Source organism: Anomalospiza imberbis, chromosome 6, assembly GCF_031753505.1.
Source record: "Anomalospiza imberbis isolate Cuckoo-Finch-1a 21T00152 chromosome 6, ASM3175350v1, whole genome shotgun sequence".
Lineage (NCBI taxonomy): Eukaryota > Metazoa > Chordata > Aves > Passeriformes > Viduidae > Anomalospiza > Anomalospiza imberbis.
In genome coordinates, this window is record NC_089686.1 from 6,921,218 (window position 1) to 6,942,103 (window position 20,886).

The 20,886-nt window shown below is 40.9% G+C and overlaps 1 protein-coding gene across 1 annotated transcript; it reads right to left on the reverse strand.

The window, feature by feature from the left end:
• Positions 1-582: 582 nt before the first annotated feature.
• On the reverse strand, positions 583-19,915 carry SGPP1 (sphingosine-1-phosphate phosphatase 1). The gene is made up of 4 exons (XM_068192182.1): positions 19,119-19,915; positions 8,841-8,930; positions 895-6,691; positions 583-859 (listed from the first exon to the last, which is right to left on the reverse strand). The coding sequence occupies exons 1-3, from the start codon at positions 19,710-19,712 to the stop codon at positions 6,140-6,142; spliced, it is 1,236 nt and encodes a 411-aa protein (XP_068048283.1). The 5' UTR covers positions 19,713-19,915; the 3' UTR covers positions 583-859; positions 895-6,139.
• Positions 19,916-20,886: the final 971 nt, after the last annotated feature.

Here is a 20,886-nt window from a genome sequence, read left to right on the forward strand (position 1 = left end):
AGGAGCCATTACAGCATGAATAATGCTGCAAATGGTAAATCATCAAAACCAAATTATTAAAGTACCTGCTGCATACACTGAAGCATGGGAAATGGCATCCCTGAATTTCCAGTTCAAAAATCTTTGTAAGTTAGTAGAAATCTGGGTCATCATGTTCTGAAATTTAATCATTCAATACGTGGCAAACATGATTACATCCCTTTGCCTAACAGCATGAGGTAAGCGATTGCAAAGGAATTCTTCATTACAGGCATTATTTTGGCAATATTCCCAAGGCAGTTGCAGATTTGATTAGCCACCAGGACTGAACTCTCTCTACAGCAGGAATTCCCAGCCACATATGGCTACAGGCATACCAGGAGAGATGAAAAAACATGCTGGGTTAAATATTTCAAGGTAATTTTTCAACTGACACGGAAGCAGAATGTACTTTCTGCTTACGTTTGCTAAGCTACTGCATCAAATCAGCCTTAGCATATAAGGGGAAAAGAACTTTCAGAAAACAAACTTTGGGGTTTGAATCCATCCACAAACTCCAGTCTTCTCCCTGAGCACTGGAAGGAAGAAAGACAAAAACACAACTGAATCCAACAGGAGTTTATTACCCACGCATTGCAGGTGAAGTTGGACACTTCAGTTACCAGTCAATAGAAGCTTAAGTATTAATTGACAACTCAGAAAGTGTACAATGAGTACAAAATCATTAACAAGAGTAAAACAAAGTGCTGATGTATTAATTTTTAAAACATCAGTTGTACACTATTATACAGCAAACCTTATATGATCCTCAGTTAACTCGGGGCTTGCATCTCAGTTGTTTTGGGTTTTTTAAAATCAAGTTCTCCAAGTGGTTGAGAGACTGGGTCAGAACTGCATTATTTCCCAAAAGGCTACTAACATACAGCCTTACCTTATACAGACAATGCTGGTTTGTATTTTATCATCTTCCTTTTATCAGGGAATGCAGTAAACAGGAAAAAAATATCTACACATAAAAAAAATTAAACTCCAATACATAATATTTATATATATATATAAAGGTATCTATATTGTACTACAGGTTTCATATAAATCAAGTGTAGGCCAAATTTTGGCATAATTTTTAAGTGCATTAAGTTTAATACAACATCCCCCTCAGACTCTTACTCTTACTGTTCCCATTACTTGCTCCTTAACTGATCTTTTTCAGTTTTGATATTTTAGTCATCTAGAATTGTCTTAAGAGATAATTTCCAATTTAATAATATCACTCTTATCTTTCATTACACTTCCTAAGAAAAATAAACTTGTGGGAAAACAGTGACTAATAAAACTCTCCAACTTGATGGGAATTATTTACATTTACTAGTCAGTATCTTTAAGTTACTGTTATCCCATGTACCCTCTCTTCTCCTTTGATCCTACAGGAACAGCTACTGGTCATATACTGCAAGCACACCCTGCTTTCCTTCCTTTTCTTACAAGGCCTCTTACCAACACGCAAATAATTTCTGGTGCGGAATGGAGTGCAAAGACATTTTTCAAATGCATGGCTAAATTTGCTTCAAAACCAGCATGTGATACTTGCTTTTTAGAGAACACCTAAAGTGCTTTATCCTCTCTGCCACAGAATATCACATTTTGTTTCCAAATGTGGCTTTCACTGCCTTTCTTCAGTATTGCAAGAACAACGTTAATGACCCAAATAATCTATCAATTTGACAAATATATCATTTGCTCTAAATTTTAAAACAGGCTTATATGCTTTTTTCTGAAACAAAAGGCCACTTAAGCTTTCCCGTAGAATAAAGTCTGGCAAGAAGTCATTCAACTTCCTCCCACAAAAAAGGTAAGTTTCCTCAAAGTTGTTTGTAGAATACAGAAATAAATGATATAACCAACAAACATTCTACTTTAGACCAAAGAACCATTCAAGAATCAATTACAATAAGTTGAGTCACAATACCCCAAGAAACCAATTCTCCTCTCATTTTAATATCTACTGACTTTATTCTGGGGTCTCTTCATTCACAGAATTATGGTACAGAGGGGGAGTGTTAGAAATGTGCAGCCAGTTCCACCTACAGAGAACGGGCTGCCAAGTTGAGCCCTTTAGCAATCTTGTAAAAACAGGGCTAAGTGTGATTTTAACAAGGAAAACCACCCAAAAGCAAGGCTATCACATTTAGAAGCTGAGTCACTTCACACACACGGAGCCTGCTCACAGTCAGCACGGACCTGCCCTTCAGGCTTCATTCTCAGAGTCGTGTGGAAGGAACCAAGTGCTGTAAAGTTAGCAGGAGTTTGACAGCAATGCCCCTTCATACCCTTGAATTATTATATATATCTTCTGTAATGTGTGTGAAAACTGGATTTTTTTATTGAGGAAGCAAATACTGAAACAGAAACAACTTTTAGCACAACAGATGTATTTACTTACAGCATGCAAGGATTTGTTTTTATATATTTTTGCATCTGACAACCCTTAATTATTTACAAGTTCAAAATTACAATCTTCACATAAGTAGCAATTGCTTACAGAAGTTCTGGACACTCTCTCAGAAAGAAGCAAAAAATGGAGTAAAAAATACTGAGAGCAGTAATTTAAAACAAAAGCAAAGGAAAACATACTAGCTTCTAATATCCAGACAACTTAACACTGTTCTGGTAAGAAAAAAATAAAACAAAAGCCACATATCACATTTGGAGATGCCATTTTAAAAGAAATGCATCTTTCTGTTTGGTTTTTCTTTCCATAACCTTAAAAAAATTCCAAATAAATAAACAAAACCCAACTCCCTTTGGTTTGCCAATTTACTTTCAAGTTGCTCCTCCACCTCCTGCTCAGAGACCCAACAGCTTCACAGGTGACCACAAGGAGAAAGTAAAAGCAATGCTTTTTTATAAACATGAAACATTTTTCCAAAAGAACAGATTCTAAAACTCACCCAAGATGCATGTGTCAGTTCTGAGTGACGGCCAGACCAGAAAAAATCCTGCTCCTATGTTTAAGGCAGTCTCAGACTAATTTGCATCTCTTCAGCCTCTTGGAAAACAGAATTTTGTGTCAAATTGCTCTCCACCTGCCTGTTGGTTTTTAGGTTTATTTCATACAATAATTAAAAAAGGCAAATTTAGCCTGCAGCTTTTTGTAATAAATGTGCATTTATACCCGGTTCTATGAAGTAGTATTTCTCTCTGGGACTGAGGGAGTTCACTAGCAGGACGTTTTTGCACCACATCATAAAGGGTTTCAAGCATATTTCCTTCTGGAAAGACATTTGACTACCTCTTAAAGCTATGTTAACTTTATTTATAAAGAATTTGGTACCAGCTGGTGCTCACACTAGAAACATTTTTCATGTTCAACTCTAAGAATAGATTAGGGCAAAGAAAGTGCTCTAGTTTTACCTGCTGCTTTGTTATGCCCAATTCCAAGGAATCTTAGCTTATTAGTAAACAAAATTATACAACAATACAAATACATTACTTGGATTTTTAAGCATTTGCATGTCTGTAATTCTTTATCCTCTAAAGGTATTCATATTGCATGACATTTTGTGCTAACTGCCCTCTTGAGCCTAACCCCTTATAAAAGAGGAAAATAGAACAGTAGAACTTTTTCTCATGTAAACTTCACTGAAGTAGTTGCTGAAGGTGCTGTACAGACATTCTGATGGACATTTCCTGGGTAGTGGTACATGGAACATGACATTTTGAACTTACTTAATGTAACGTATAAAAATATAAAAATTACATTTATGACAGTAGAATGAGCTACAGTGCAATTTTCCTTAGCCTGCTGGAAGCTCAGTGTGATCTTTTTCACCCCATCCAGATCCTCTACAGTACATCTCATGCTCCATTAATACTACAAGAGAGCAAGCACAGCTAGAAAATACAGCTTTAATTATGCTCCTTATGATGTAAACTTGAAGTTTCTAGAAGTCCAATATGTACCTTAAAAAATTAGTTTTGCTCACTTACCTTTTCTGTGCTAGAATTTAAACATTTTTTGCTATAAACTGTAAAGCTAGGATATTTAAGGAGAATATGCCCTAAATTTCAGAGAAAGTTATCCTATTATTTTTAACAGTCCTCAGACTAATTAAATGTAATTGAAACTACACCACTTGCTTAGGGCTTTAAGTATAAGGCATTTTGTGTACATTCCCCCAGCTATTTATTTAATGGCTATCTTGGTGTGTGAAGCCAAATCAGTGAAAATCCCACTCTCAAAACCCCAGAAACCAATTTACCTTTTCCTGCACATTCTGCATTGAACTGCAAAAGAGGAACAGACACAAAAATCAAATCCAGAAACACACACTGAAACAAGCTCACCATTTTCAACTGGGTAAGGTCTTTTCTGCTATGGAAGTGGTTTAACACACTCCTAGGTCTGAATACCTCAGTTTGAATACATTCATAGCAGTGCATTCAGGATGCACGGCAGAAATGCACCAGAAAAGTTGAGTTTTTCACATCATCCAGTGCCAGCGTACCATAAATCTCACGTGCTTCAAAGAAAGTGAAGTTAACTTTGTCAATCTACATATTAACAGCTTGGAGATATCATCTCCAACACAAAAAAACCTTCTAAAACCAAATACTGCTTACAGAAAATGTAGGCTTTGTATTCTATCTAATCACCATATTTCCCAACCAAATGATGCTTTTCCTGAAAAACAAGTACAATACAAAATTACTTAATTTGTGTCTGCTCAGACACTAAGACAGTGCTTCCTGCAGTAACTGTCCCTGACACGGAAAAAACAGATCAGGCAACACATGAACAAGACGAAATGAACAGAAAAAAGGCACATGAAATTACACTTGAAGGGAAAAGGACCTTGAAAAGCTCAAAAGCACATAATAAAATCCTACTAAATTTAGACATCACAAACTGTTCATGCATTGACCATACTGTCTTGACTGCTCACAGTCTGTCAATCAGAATTATTACAAGATTACTTTAATTGTTACATTGTCTTATAACTATCTAAACTGGGTAAAAGTGATTATCACCTTTCAATATAGTATGTTAATGCATAAAAATACAGATTTTTCTAGAATAAGTATTATATTTTCTAACCAAATATCTAAAGGCAGCGGTCCTTCTAGATTAGTTTGGAATAATAAGTGAAGCCCATTTCTTTGCAGAATGGGGTGCTTTTATTGTTTATATGTTTAAATAATTAATTTTGAATATCCATCCACTGTATAAACAATCTCCAGAAAAATATATCCTCTTGCAGTAACTTACAATACACATTAAAAATACTTACAAAAGTGACTATTGTTCATTTACAATATCTTGAGCTCAAGGACACAATTCCTGGGTCATTTCATTTATGCAATTTTGATCAGGAAAAACTGAACATTCTGGTTAATTTGGACCATGTCAGCAACATGGACAATTAACATTTTTTAGTACCTGCCTAATTACTTAGGAATTTCCATAAAATTAGGCATTTTTACATCACAGTACATATGGCATTTCTTAATTTAGCAACAGAAAGGCACAGTTATTAAACCATAAAATACAGTACCTGAATTATATATACTCTAGTGATATCTACCAATGCTAATCCAGACATTTTTCTCTGCAAAGGGGGCTAAAGAAAAAGGCTTTTGTTTATTTAGAAAAATTCAACCTCATTAAAGTTTGGTCCATTAAAAATACCTATTAGTTGAAATACCTTGAAGCGGGACTTCAGGAAAGAATGGAAAAAAGCAAATGTAACAGTTTATGGTCCAACAACTTGAATTAATTACTGTGAAATGGCAAACAGATCTCGAATGGAGCCTTCTGATTAGCTGTCAGACACACCTGCTGAAGTGTCACTGTATACAGGTGCAGCCTGGCAGCCATCCCAGATACATTCACTGCATCACACACACACAGACTGGGTTACAGCAATAAGTCCAAAAAACAGCATTTACAGAGGTCAGCACTTCTCCTGGACTGATGCTTGACTGCTGGCCCTAAACCATCCCCAGAGATGTGCAAAGCCCTTTAAATGCTTTGCCTGCTTTGTATTGCTGTTAATCGGAAGACCCTGCTAAAGCCAAGCTGGCTGGCCTCCCTTAGCAAACTAGTGCACCTCTTCAAAAAGCAGCTAGCTCAGTTCTCCCTACTCAAAGTGCTCAGACTGCATCAGGAAAGACCAATGAAATGGAAGAGGCAAGGAACAATAAACATGAGGGAGAAGCCAACCATTCCATAGGTAATATAGCGATAGGGCAGCTCGACCTCCATGCGCTGCCTGGCCCTCCGCACGTCGGCGTGCGGGATGCGGAACATTTTACAGGCCAGCGGAATCGTGGCTTTTTTCATGGCCACTTTTGTTAACAACAGAACGATGACTCCGATCAACAAGCGCAGTATGGCTTTTCCAAACGCAGTCACAGTGAGGGAGGACAGAGACAAAGGCAAGGTGTGGAGAGGAGGATCCAGCTGCAGACCCAGGATGTAGTTGACGTGAGAGCCACAGGCCACGCCGGCACCGCAGCCCAGGATCTGAGCTGTGTCTCCCCGCGACGTGCTCCACGTGTCCAGGGTGAAAGAGAAGATGCCCAGGGCCAAATGGAGACTGATGATGATTAAGGGTGCGTATTTGTAAGTTAAGTTGAAGTTGTCAATCAGGTCCACAACTGGATGGAAGACAACCAGGATAAGAATAGCATACAAAAATCCAGCAATAACATCCTGTTGAAGAGAAAGATAGTTTCAGTGTAGTAACCATTTAAAACAAAAGCCCTCAAGTTACATTAGCAATAATACAAGCCCTAGCTGCTTAGTGTTAAAAGCAATTTGTGGATTCCCATCTTTTACCTTTTACAGGATTGATCCTTCACTGAAGTTGCAGGTCTGGACTTTTTAGTAAGGCCTGTTGTGACAGGGCAAGGGGTGGTGGTTTTAAACTAAAAAAAGGGTGATTCAGACTGGATATAAGGAAGACTTTTTTTCCAATGAGCATGATGAGGCACTGGTGCAGGTTGTTCAGAGAGGTGGTGGATGCCCTGTCTCTGGAAGCATTCAAGGTCAGGGTGGACGAGGCTCTGAGCAACCTGTTCTGGTTGAAGATGTCCCTGCTTATTGCAAGGGGGCAGGACTAGATGACCTTTAAAAGTCTCTTCCAAAACTATTCTGTGATTCTTCTATGATTTTTCTGCTGGTAACACTGGTCCCAGCCCAGGGCCAGGGCATTCCAACCTACAGTCAGCACAAATCCAGCCCAGCTAAATATGTTCTGCCACCTTAAGTTTGCTGAAACAGCTCAACAGTGGCTCTGAGGGCCTGGATGCCAACACACCCAACACTGGCAGCAGCAGCAGCTGGTGCAGCAGTCAAGGACTGCTGCAGTCAGGCACTAGAGCAGCTTCAACTTTCCACTCCAGCTTCAGAATTAACAATGCTGGAAGAATGGGAACTGCTTCCAAATATTAAACGAGAGGAAGAGATAACCTCTCTGGCTTCCTAATTGATTTTCAGTTTTACTATTGTTTTTAAAGGTCTTTTCTTAATGAAAACGTTATCCAATGATTTTTTACTTCAACATTAAATTTTAGTTAACTGTTGACTGATCACTGAGTTGCATGGAATTCTCTGCTACTTTTGTCACCTTCAGTTGTTAAAGAAGTTGTGCAATCCAAGCACTACAAAGTGGCCTGCCTTCATTTTCATGCTTATCAGCTCTTACACATGAGCCAGGAGGTGAGACTTCAATCACCAGAGTTTGTATTGCTCCAGCATCAATTAATCATTTTTATTTCCTTCCACTAACTGAAAGCTTGATAAAAGCTCTAAAATTTTTGACTGATATAAACATCACATTTTTTTGTTGCTTCTGAAACGAACAAGTCTTTCTGCTCTATTTGCCACCTACTCCCCCCACACTCAGGCACTGTGGTTGATGTACACTGTAGGCACCACATGGTGAACTGTATTCCCTCAAACTCTGCAGAGGATTCAGATGTGAAACTGCAAAACAGCCCCGTCTGCTTGCTCACTATTTGTGGCACAACTTTGTTCTATGACATTTTGTGTCAGCTGAACTATCAGTCCATCACATCATCTTTGACAGAGTGGTTTAAACTGGAAAGCCTCCTAACTACTGCTGCACAAATGTCATTTAGTTTTTCTGAGCTGCTTTATTTTCCCATCTCCTTTTATACTGTGTTCATCTACCAGCTTTTCTACTCCCTACCAGGTTTACCCTTTTCTGTCTGTTAGCTTTTCTTCAAAAACATCTTTAGCCACCCTCATAAGTGGTCTTGCATTGCAATTACCACTTTGTAGTGTTCTTGTTTTCTCATTTCTACATTGCATACATTTGTGTTTCAGTTTGGGGAGTTTTAATCCTGTTTAATAAATGACTTTGTTTTTTAAAGATGACAACTGTGTTACCTGGTTTTAGAAACTCTGGTAAACAAAACTCTAGCATGTAGAGTGACACTCCAAAATGCACATGGCTTTGAGCAGCTAATGTGGAATGAACTTTAACAGCCACTTTCTCATTCTGCAAAATGATTTCTACTCTTTAGAGGAAAATTTACTCTACACTTTAGAGCAGTCATCAATTTCTGCACTAAAAAATTACATTAAACACCTGTTAAGTTTCAACTGTGGACTGAGTTTATAAAAGACAAGTATAAGTTTAGCATGAAAGCCACTTTTAGGTATTTTATCAATTTCTGTGTTGAAGAAATGTAAGTCTTCTGTTTCTGTATGGTAGGACATTACAAAAATACATCTGTATATAATTATTGCACTGTAAAACCTTCAATGTGATGTGAGTTTATTAAATCGGAACAGGATTAAAACAGAAGTTCAATAGTAGATTAGATTTTCTTACCAAAATTGAATGCATTCCCATATAAATTCGACTACAGCAAACCAAAGAACACCAGCAGAATGCCAGGATCAGTCCAAACACAAGGGGATACTGGTAGGGAAGAAAAATGCAGAAACCATATTAGAATTTGAAATAAATAAACAAAAAAAAAATCACTCTATGAACATTCTATGATTAATTCAAATTAATGCCAGTGATGTTTACCCTTTTCCTTGCCCTAGCCTCCACAGGCCTAGAGAGCACCTTTTCATAAAGAAATTGTTAAGTCAAACTTTCAGTCTTCCCCATCTTCTCTGCATTCAGGATATATGAATTTCAGTGCTTTGACCAGACTTTTTCAAAGCAGTAAGAAATGTCTCAATCTCTGCAGCAGTTGTCTTGTCATGCTCTGATATCCCAAATTGACCACATGGGCAGAGACAAGTGTGTTAAACTGTGCAACAGTTTTACACTGGGTGAAGCAGCTCCATCACCTACTTGTATTGTTAGCAATTACCCAGGCAGAATCGAGTGGCTTCACTTTTTTCCCCGAAAAGGAGGAACTTCCTTTTACAACATAACAAAACACAAAGAAATTCAATTCCTTCCTCAATTCTTTGTTTTAAGGCTTCTGTAGTCGTTGACTTAATCTCTGGGCATCAGCATGAAACTCCTAAAACAGTAATCTTTTTTGTTCTTTCCAAACCCACATAAATTTCCTCCTACAAGCCACATTTGTTAAACAAAATTCATCAAATAATTACTTCCAATTCTTTTTGCCTTCTCACATGTTTTTTTATAAATAAGGACTTTTTACCAGGAAGAAATAAAATACTTTGCTTTAATAAGCACATATCATGTAGAGAAACATAGTTTCTTAACTTTCTCAGGTTTTGGATAAAACGATGCTAATTCACATATTACAGGACAGTAAGAAATACTTTCTACACTACTGCAAAATGTCATACAAGACAGGATAGACCTTCCTTTTTTGCCTCTCTTCTATAAAAGACGCAGTCACAAGATAAAATGGCAAGTTTCCAAAATTGCTTCTCTTCCTACAATAAACATGTTCAATGTAAACAGGCAGCCTAGATGTACTCAAACCTAGGAATAAAATCTACAGGCAGTTTTCTTGCCCTGTCCCTTGTTCCTTTTATAGGTAACCTGAAGGGTAGAATATCCAACAAATTCGAGAAAATCTTTAAAATTACTGGAGGAAGCTCTGTGTCCTCTGTGAAGGCCACTTAACAGATTGTAAAGTTCCAAAACCAGTCTTTCTGTAAAAGGCTTGAGACAGTATTATCACTCTTCTGCATTTTCCCAACCTTCCCTGAATTCTCAACTCCAGGACCATATTGGTATGACAAACCTAAAATAACATTCTCAAACTAAGAGAAAATCAGAAGCTTACATTTCACGTAAGAAGCAGATTTCACATTAAAATACTGAACACCCAAGTCACAGTTGTGTTCCATCTAGACTAAACTCTATTTCCTGTAGCAACATTTATCTTTGCTTCTATCACATTCATCTACAAACTGGATCTAAACAGAACTGTGTACTCGTGACTCATTTCTGACTGGAATGATGAAGGAACAAATTCAGTTTCCTGCCTTTCAGAACTTTGCTAATCCCGGACAATGCACCGGTAACTCTGTCGCACTCACTTATGACCGCAGTTATCAGATACCAACATTGCTACAGCAGCCACAGAAGCATCCCTTTTGGCACCTTACAAGTGCAGCCACATCCCTCTGCCCCTCTGTGCCTCCCCCTTTGCCACTGGTCTCAGGGTAGAAGGAATGCTGCCTGCAGCAGCCGAACACCCTCCCTGCACAGTGCTGCTCCACTCGCCCTCCCTCGCACAAGACTCCCCCAGCAGAAGTGCTCTGTGCAGGGACAGCTGTACCCTGCGGCCTCTGAAGCAAAGAGCAGCTTTGAGTTTCAAACTCTTTGGCCATCACTTGCTAGCCTATGTCCATCCTTGTCTCCTGACACACATCTTTTGTGCTTTCGGAGCCCAATCAGGGGTAAGGCTTTCCTTTAATAAAGACTTGTCTTGTTTCTGCAGTACCTGACAGAAAGAGGCTGGAGCTTTAGCTGGAAGATGCATGCAGTGCCAGGCTCAGCAGGGCTCAGCAGCTGCTCATGATACTGCGGGTAAGAGGTTGGGGTTGGGGGAGGGAAGAGGTTAGAGCAGCTAAACAGCAAAATCCTGAGAACAAGGAGCATGAAGGAAATAGGTGAGAAGTCTGGCTTTAAGAGTCCTGAGCAGGTGATTGTAAACAGCAGGCAGACTACAATAATTCTGAAAATGAAAGAAGAAATGCTTGCTGCCAGGGAACTCACAGAGGAGGGGTGTTTGAGTAAGAAACTCCAGCTCTGAAGAATGTTTTGGAAAGATTATTTGGCTCTGTCGTATCTCACTCTAATTCTGAATGAATACCCCTTAAACTGTCTGAGAACACAGGCTGGTTTAGTTTCTCTGTAGCAAAACACAGTAGAACAGCTTGAACATCCTCAACTAGAACAGGTTGCTCAGAGCCCCATCCAACCAGGCCCTGAATGTTTCCAGGGATGGGGCATCCACCTCCTCTCTGGGCAACCTGTGCCAGTGTTTCACCAGCTACAAAACTTCTTCCCTGCATCTGATCTAAATTAACCCTCGTTCAGTTTAGAACCTTCACCCCTCCTCCTATCACAAGAGGCCCACAGGAGTTGGCTCCCATCTTTCTTACAGGCACCTTTTAAGTACTGTTCATAAATAAAGCACAACACCCTGTGTCCTCCTCCGCCTGTTTTAACTCCTACCTTTTAAAGCAGCCACTGGGTTCAAGAATTCCCAGAACACCAAACTGGTAGCACCTGCTTAAAATCTGCCCGGAGGTGATGAGACAAGCGTGTATTTGGTCCTCACACGCAGGGATAAGTGCACAAGGTGACTAAAGGAGAATATCAGCACTTCTACACACCTCTGAGCTCAGCAGCATGCCAAGTCACACCACCAACAGGGACATCACCTGGATCCTTGTAAAAAAAAGCTGATGACATAAACTTACTTCCAAACTGTTGCCTGCAAGGCTGAGGTACCAGCAAGCCTTACAATAATACTGTTTTATAATAATGGATTTCAAAAATCTCCACTCCAAATCATAAATGAATATTCAAAGAAAGAAAGAAAAAATAAACAGCTTTTACTAGGATTCTGCTTAAAACAGGCACATTTTATGAAAGAGTAATGTAAAAATTTGAATATAAACTTATATCAAGTGTTCAGGGAAGAAAGTCATAAGCACTTTTTTTCTTTTTATTATGTTGACTCAGGTCTCTACTTAAATGAGAGATATTAAACAAGACAGCTGAATTCCAGCAGTTTAGGTCCCATGGTTCCTGGCAAGCCAGATCAGACCTACACAGGCACAAAGGACAAAAAATCACAAGTTTACTTCTACCCTCTTCCCCAGTTCACTGTTGGTTTTACTCATTTGGGCATCAGAAGGCAGACTGGCATCACATGTCCTTCCAGATGAGGGTGTGGAAGGTAGACATAGAAACCAGGTTTCATTCTCTCACCTTGTTCTTTTTGATAAAAGAATTGATGCATCATAGTTCTTGACCACACCTGGTGTCACTTTCAGTCAGATATTCAGGAGCAGCCCATTTTGGACACGAGCATCTCAAACCCTGTCTCCATGCCTTCATTTAAGGCCATCTAATGTATATTCTCAAAAATTCCTTATGCCTCCATAGCCAACATGCCACTTCAACAATTCTGTGGGTTTTTTTTAACAGCATACTGCTTTTTTTTATATATATAAATGAAAAAAAACTCCAAACCAATAAGCATGTTATTAAAGAATAATTTTTAAAATGTATTGATTTCTTAACTTCACCTATAAAGGTAATGCTAGAGATAAAGCTGACTGAGTAAACTACCCATTGTGTTACAGACCCCAATTTTGTTCCCATATCCAGAATCTTGTTTTCATTGAAGAAATTGAATTAAATTAATATTTGTAAAACAGCAGTGAAAATACTCTCAAGTAAGTCTTTGAGAACTTTATGTCCTATGTTTTTAAAACAAAACTCCCATCTTATAGAAAAGTCCACTACATCCTCCAAAATAGGTTTGCAAACTTCTGACTGGACTATACACAAAACCCTCCCCTATCCTCCTCCTGCTCCTTGATCTTTCTGCCAAGAGTCTTAATAACATAACCATTGTTTAAAAATGCTTATAAGGAAACAATCTGTCCTAAAAGCTTTGACCTAGGTCAGAAAATTCCTTCTTTCATAAGGGAACATTATTAAAAGACACGAAATACTCACTTCTTTACCTTTTTGAAGCACATTCTGCACCAGAGAATTTTCCAGTACCCACAAATGATTCCAAAGTAACTTTCTAATATTTTCAGAGTGCTACAGTATTCAACGATCTTTTTTTAATCGTATCATAACTCAGAAGTTCAACTTGAGTTTGAGACAATTATTTTGGGCAAAAGTTCACTGAAAGAATCCAAGCAGCACTTGCAGCACCAGACTTTTAATAAGGTATTTGGGCCATGTACTGGCAATAGCCATATGAAAAGCTATAATCATTGTTTATGGGAATGGCTCCAGCACCCTGGATGCACAGATGACTTCAAAAAGCAAAGCATAAAAATGATTTTGTGAAGGGAGCAGAAGAAAAGGGAGAAGAGGATTGTTCAAAAAGAGAGACCACCGATCAGTCATTTTAGGAAAAATAAACAACTTTTTCTTTCAAAATGGCCAGGTGGTAAATACCACTGGTTAAGCTACATTTTTCAATTATTTTCTCCTTTCTTGCACTGACCATCATTAAGACCAAGATCTATAAAAACCTCGGTGTTGCATGTCACTACAAGAACCTCTTTTTAAAATTCCAAGAAAAACTTTTCAATGCCAGTCCTGAAGGAAGTTAAAACGTTTAATTTTCTGCTACACCTAATCTGAAAAGAAATTAAGGAGTAACAATAGGAATTAGCTTGTTATTTCTTTTCATTGCAGTCACTAAAAAACAATCCCTCTCAGAACACAGCTAGCAAGAATCACTTATGGCTTGCTCTGTTTATGCCCCGGTAACTAAAACTACATTTTTTCTGCAAAATAATGTTTTCTCAGTTTAATCAGCACACCCTATTTGAAAGAACAAGGAGTGCTTTACATGTGTACAATGCACCAAGAAAAAAGAAGCTGCTTGAGAAGTATTTCATTTTAATACCTTTTCATCAAAAACTCTGTATACAACTTTAGAGCATTTGTTTTTACATGTTCTCCCCCAAGACCATTTAAATTAATTAAAGATTCACTTAGGCAAAACTGAAAAATACATCTAATGACAATCAACACAGTCTAATGAGACAGGCTGCTGTATTCCTCTGGCAGAGATTCCCTACAGACATTTGTCAGAACTGGCTGTGCTTTTTCAAACTTTTAAGAACACCTGCAACAAACAACTTTTTTTCAGTTTCCTTTACAAACAAACTACAGGCATTAATATGGCCCATGGAAGACCTTATATCTCAGACACACAAGACAAGGCCAGTGCTGACCCTCCAAATTCCCATCTCTCTCTCTCAAATCATTGTGTGGGTAATTCTGTGTTTTCAGATCATCCCTTCAGCTGTGCTTCCCATGTCAGAAGAGTTTTTGTTTGACTGTTAAAGAAATATGTACAAGAAGACCAATTAGACAAGCATGCACACATCTCTTTGCCAATGTTTCTTCTCAACATTTTAGTATTTTAGCCAAAGGCCCGTTTGGGCTTCTCTGAGAGGTTATGTGTCTCTTTCTGAAGGGACTGCACTTGCTCCTGCACACAGACTTTGCATTTAAGAGACGGTCTTCTGTGTGTAGCTTCAAGTTTATCACTACATCAATCTTACTGAAAATGCAAGCCTTTCACCAAGGACAAACATTTAAAAAAGGGTGTGCACTTTTCTACAAAATTCTCACTACAGCACTGTTGTGATTAGGCTGTTTATTCATCCCCAATAACCAATTATTCCCTATTTCCAGTGGGAATCAGAGAGTTTAGCCTTTTGAAATGAAAGAGCAGGCAGACAATTCTAGAGGTAATCTTCAATAGGGGTCAGTCAGAACCACAGAGCAATGCAGAGCTCCCTGAAATCCCAACACAGATCCTGTCAAACCCATCTCTAATTATATTCACCAGCCTTGGCTGATAAAAGTCACAGTGCAGATCAAAGATTTCTGGAAGGGAGTTTCACGTGGTACCACATGAAGACTTGTTTAAGAGTCTTAAACAACCGGTACCACAGAGAGTCAAAAGAGCACTGAGTAAATGAAACCTGTAAATGAAAACTGCAGCGGAGAGGCCATTGGAGAATAGATGCACCTACTGCAGGTTCAGCAGTGGTGTTTATCCAGGTCACCATTAGCAGCAGCAGGGTGGAAAGGCAGTCACTGATGACAGTTTGCATATCAAACATCGCCAGGCACGTACCCAGGGAGGACAAGGCTGTCATGTTCAGCACCACGAGCTGCCTCAGAAGGTAAATCAGCGGTTAATATAGTTAAAGGCCTGCTACTCATCAACCCAGGCTCTGGTTTCCTGCTGAATATCAACTGAAGTTTGCTCAGTGGCTACAGTGAGAGTCAGCAGTTCCTCACTGAGCTCATTAATGCAGAGCTCAGGAAGGAGTGCAAACCCATCAACTCCTAATGCAGACAGCCACTGCTACAGCCAGGCTGCATCCTGAGGAACCCTGGGAGAGAAGCAAATTTTCTGTATCCCCTGGCTGATATTTATTTTTTTCTCCTCAAAATAAGCCAGCAGAGTTCTGACACATTCAGGTACCATCCCAACTCAAGGACCATTTATAATAAAATATATCTTGACAGCTATTTGAAATCAGCAGTTCAACATAATCAAACAAAATATAAAAAATACTTTTTCCAGTAGTCTCAGCCTGAGCCTTTGGAGATTTTGTGGATAATTAGCAGTTCACACAATCTCTTCCTCACCCCATCGGGGACATGATATAAGCCAGCCTGGCTCAAACTGTGCACAGCTTCAAAGAAATCACATTTTGATAAATCGTATCAAGATCTATAACCTGTCTTTTAAATGTCTGCCCTCCTCTTTCAGGATATCAGCACTTCAAAGACAGGGGTGGGGGGGGGGCAGGAAATCAACATTTATAACACTCCCAAAATCTCAAGAGTCTTTGACATGAGCTTTATATTTCATGGTTACTGAAGTATCACTGAAATAAATGGTTTACCCTGCAGAAATGTAACATATTAAATAAATAAATGAACATGGATTATGCAAGTAGAATCAAAAGTTTCAGGCAAGCTCTCATAAGACAAGAAACTGAACATTTGGATACAATGGACAGAACACTACTATGAAAGTTATCCTAATATGTAACTCACTTCTGTCTGAAACAGTTTCATTCAATATTCCCTATGCTCAAAGCTTCTAATTGTGATAACTTGCCAAAACCACCTTTAAAATACATTATCTCTGAAAATATTTTACTTGAACAATAGAACTATTGCATTTATAGAAAGTATTTTAGTTTTATAGTCAAAAATCCTTTTGAATACTATGTAAAAATAATTGTAACAGGATTGCTTAAAGGCATTGAAAAATTGAAAAGCACAAAGTCAGCAGGTTAAGAAAAAACCCTACTGCAATCCAAACATGCTTTTAAATGGACAATCTGGGCCACACCTAGAAAAATAGGAGCACATTTTCTCTGTTCTCTATTTTCTTCAAGAAAAAGACTCAAATAGATTGTCTTTGATAGAAAAGAAATATCACACAATAGTAGGAAGTCATAGATCACTGAAAGCAAACTACAAATAAGCTACACAAGATTCCCTCCTCACTGGTGTAACATCTTTTAGAGCAAGAGGAGCTTTCTTTGATTTAGTATAAACTTCAAAGTGACAAACTCAAAGCTGCCTGTATTCCAGAGTAAAAGTCCCTGCAGTTACACCTGTATCTGCCTCAATTCATCCTCAGCCTCGTTCCACTGTGACCTGCTGAACCAACAGTCCCAAGATATTGTCTCACCACAACCAGGCTCTGTGTGAGGCTTCTTGACACTAAATATATACAGAAAGAGATTGCCAAGGATTTAAATACAGCAACCTGCCCCTACTGGTAAATTTGAAGAATTTAGTAAAAATAATATTAAAATCTCTTTTATCTTTAATAAAGAACTTCCAAAAACTTCTGAGGTCAGTCTTTTTTAACACCATTTCCAGAAAAACACTATTTTCCACAACAAAAAGATGTCACATAGGTTCTACTCCAACAGAAGTAAAACAGGGAGAACAGAAGAAGTGTCAGATGAAAGGTTAATGAAAAGACTCTTGACATGCCATTGGTTAATTATTGATTAATTTATGGAAATAATTTAAAAATCAGGAGGGATTTTTTATTACATGAGTATTTTGAAATTACAGAAGTTGGTTTCAGAGAGGTCTTTTATTTATACTCGTTTTCTAAGAAAAAGGATTTGAAATCAAGACTCAAACACTTTGCTTCTGCATTTCCTAAGCACAGTCCTACACGAATGACAAGGCTGAATGTTTATGATTCCTTACCACGCATTCATGGTAAATATGTTTAGTCAATTAGCAGAGTGTTTCACAGACTGCAGCGGCAGGGTTGGCAAACCACAGATCGAACTCGGTTCGCTGGCAAAAACACCATTTCACACCCTGTTTGCTGCTCCTCTAAAGGCCATCGAGACGGGTTCTCCTCTGCACACATGACATCAGTCTGTGCAAAGCTGATCGACTGGCACTGCAAAATGAGCTTTCCCACATGCAAAGACGTACAAATCCAGTTTGTTCTTCCAACTGACACCAGCGCTACACATCTAACAAGCAATAATCAAACAAACGGATTTTGGTCATTTAATGAAAACAACTTTGAGATTAAGCATCTCGGTGGCAAAACTTCAAATATTTATTTCAAACACTCACAAAACACTACATTATTTATATATATTATATTTTTATATATATATATATATATATATGTAATTATTATGCCTGCATAGCTCCAGCAGATAATACTTCACCTTCTCCTAGCAAATATGAATCCCGAAGAGCTTCCTTTTGGGCACATGCATTCACCTTGCAGAAAGAGATACATAATCTTTGGTTAGAGAGGCCAAATAAAATCTCTAACCCTTAATTATCTCATTCCTTTCAGTCACCCATTCTAGATGCTGAGATAGAGCCACAAAGTGTCAGGCAGCGGCAGCAGACAAACGGTGATTGTTACCAGCAACTGGGAATACAAGAGTTAAGCCCAGCACAAAGCTTAGAATCAGTTTTCTCTTCCGACATGACTTATATCCAACTTAAACCAGGCAGGTATTACAGTAAGGATTAGTAAACATGAACAACTTAAGAGCCTAATTACTGCCTAACTTGTTGAAACGCTGCACGGGACATTTACCTGGGAAAGCCTTCTCTCAGCTACTGCTGAAAGTTGTGCCGTGATTTAGAGAGCTGGATGTGCTTTCTTTAGAGCTGCTGCTGTTGCCATACTTCCAGCAGCCAGCGCCAAAGCACATGCCACTGCTTGCGTAAAACAGACGACCAACAGTGTTATTTTAACTCCTCTATTGAACCCAAGTGCCATAGCCAGATTTTAGAGATTCTGCTGAATGAAGGTGATGAAAATATCATAGATTACCAGTTCCTGCTAATTAGGAACACACTGATAGATTGTAGAACCTCCTGAAAGTACAAATACCAGAATCATTTCCAGCTTGTGGTTAATGAAAATAAAATCGTTAAGGAAAAGGCTAAAGCTACAACTCAGTGACGCTACAAAGTGACTCGAAGCAAAGAAGGATCAACAAGAAGCCCTTTAGTTACTGGCTCTCCACTAAATTCTCACTCTGTAAAACCAGATGCTTATAAAAACACTGGATGCTTATCCAAACTTTGCGCAAATGGACAAGCTGGGAAAAACCTCTCATCGGAACAAAACGCAGATTGTTATCGCGAACTTTTCACGCGTGCTGAGCTAATCCTCAAAACCAGCACAACTTCCATTCACAAGACAGAATTACTAGAACACTTCTCGTTACCTGAGCACTCGCTTAAATCACAGAAAAAAAAAAAAATAAGAGCGAGGCAAGGAAAAAAGGTACGAATCTCACGTTTTCCCAACCAAACTCAGCCACGTCCCCTGCTGAGGAGAAATGAGGTCTGCCACATCCTTACACCTCGGGGCTGGAAAGCGCACGGATGAGGACACGGAGGTGTGAGCATTACCTGCCAGCGGCCGTAGCTGAGCAGCAGGAGCGCCAGGGGGATGGCGGTGCCCGACATGGCGTGGGTGGAGGGCATGCTGTACTCGGAGTTGTAGAAGACCTCCAGCTTCACCACGGGCGGCGAGGCAGGACGCGGCCAGCGGATCACATCCTTGGTGCACTGTCCCAGGTACATCACCCACACCCAGATGATGATGAGCCTCCGGCCCAGCCAGGCGTCCACATTCCAGATGCAGAAAGGAAAAAAGAGGATGTAGAAGAGCTCGTTGCCCAGCTCCGTGCCCAGGCTGAACAGATAGTAGAGGAAGCGGCTGCGAGTGGCGAACTCCTGGCTGCCGTCCTCCTCCTCCGTCAGCGAGTTTCGGCGTGGCCTCCTCCTCCAGCGCCGCGGGGTTCCCGCCGCGCCGGGCACGGCCCCGTTCCCAGCGGGATGCTCCTGCCCGCCCGCGGGGCCACCGTTCGCCACCGGCCCCCGCTGCTCCGCGCCGGCCCAGCCCGAGGGCCCCTCCACCCCGCAGAGCCGCTGGAACGCGGCCACTTTCCGCGGGTCCTGCAGGTGGGCGGCCAGCCGGGCCAGGCGCTGGCCGAGAGACATAGCGGCGGGACCGGGGGCGGGCTGAGGGCGGCGGGGGACTTCGTCTGAGGGGCGGAGAGGGGGACGGGGGCTCCGCGTTATAGGAAAGCCGCTCTCTGAAGAGAAACCCGCTGGAAGGCGAGGCGCCGCGGATACCACGGGACTACCGTCGCCTCACCCGGTTCCTCCCGCCGCTCGCTCCCTCACGCCCTCTCCCCGCTCGCTCCCTCCCTCACGCCCGCGCCGACCCCGCCCCGCCGCGCCTGCGCGCAGCCCCCACCCCGCGGGAAACGTCCTTCGCGGCGCGGATTGGCCGCGGCTCTCCCTCGGCCCCGCCCCCACGGGCGGCGCAGCCAATCGGAGCTCGGCGCTGCGCGAGGCGGTGCGCGGCGTGAGGCGGCCTCGAACGTGAGGGGCAGAGGCTGCGGCGGGCGGCCCAGGGCGGCCCGTGAGGTGGTTCGGGTGCCGCGGCGGAGCCTCCTTCACCTCCTTCTCCTCCTCCTCCTCCTCCTCCTTCTTCTTCGTTATAGAAACACCGAATCACTTGCGGTGGAAGAGACCTCTGAGATCATCGAGTGCAGCCTGTCACCGATCACCACCTTGCCCGCTAGACCATGGCCCTGATTGCCCCATGCAGTCTTTCCTTAAATGCCTCCACGGACAGTGACTCCGCCAGCTCCCTGGGTAGCCCATTCCTAATCACGCTTTCCGTGAAGAAATTCTTCCTAATGTCCAACGTAAACTTCCCGTGGTGCTTCTTAAGATTTCTCGGAGCCAGAATCTGGCGGTGTAAATAAGAGAGGGAAGTGGAGGCTGCGAGTGGTCCTGGCCCCGGCGGTCAGGCCGGTTCAGCCGTGGCGGCAGGCCGTGACCACAGGGCTGCCGAGCCGCTCGGGGAGGTTCTGCAGTGCCTGAGGCAAGCAGTCGTGTCTTACCCCGTCTCCATAGTCGGGAGGAGACTCCACATCTCCTGGAGTGTCTGAGTGTGTGCAGGGCTGGGAGTTCAGCAGCACCGGGGTATTTGTGAGCAGGTACTTTGCAAGTCCGCAGTTCCTGCGGTTTCCACCCTGGAAATGCTGTGGGAAATGCAGTCTATGGTCTCCTCTGATTTCTGTGGTTTCTGCCTGTACTACAGATGCTGCTTCTGTGTATTTGTGTATTGCCTTAAAATCAGGAGGTTAAAGAAGTGATAAAC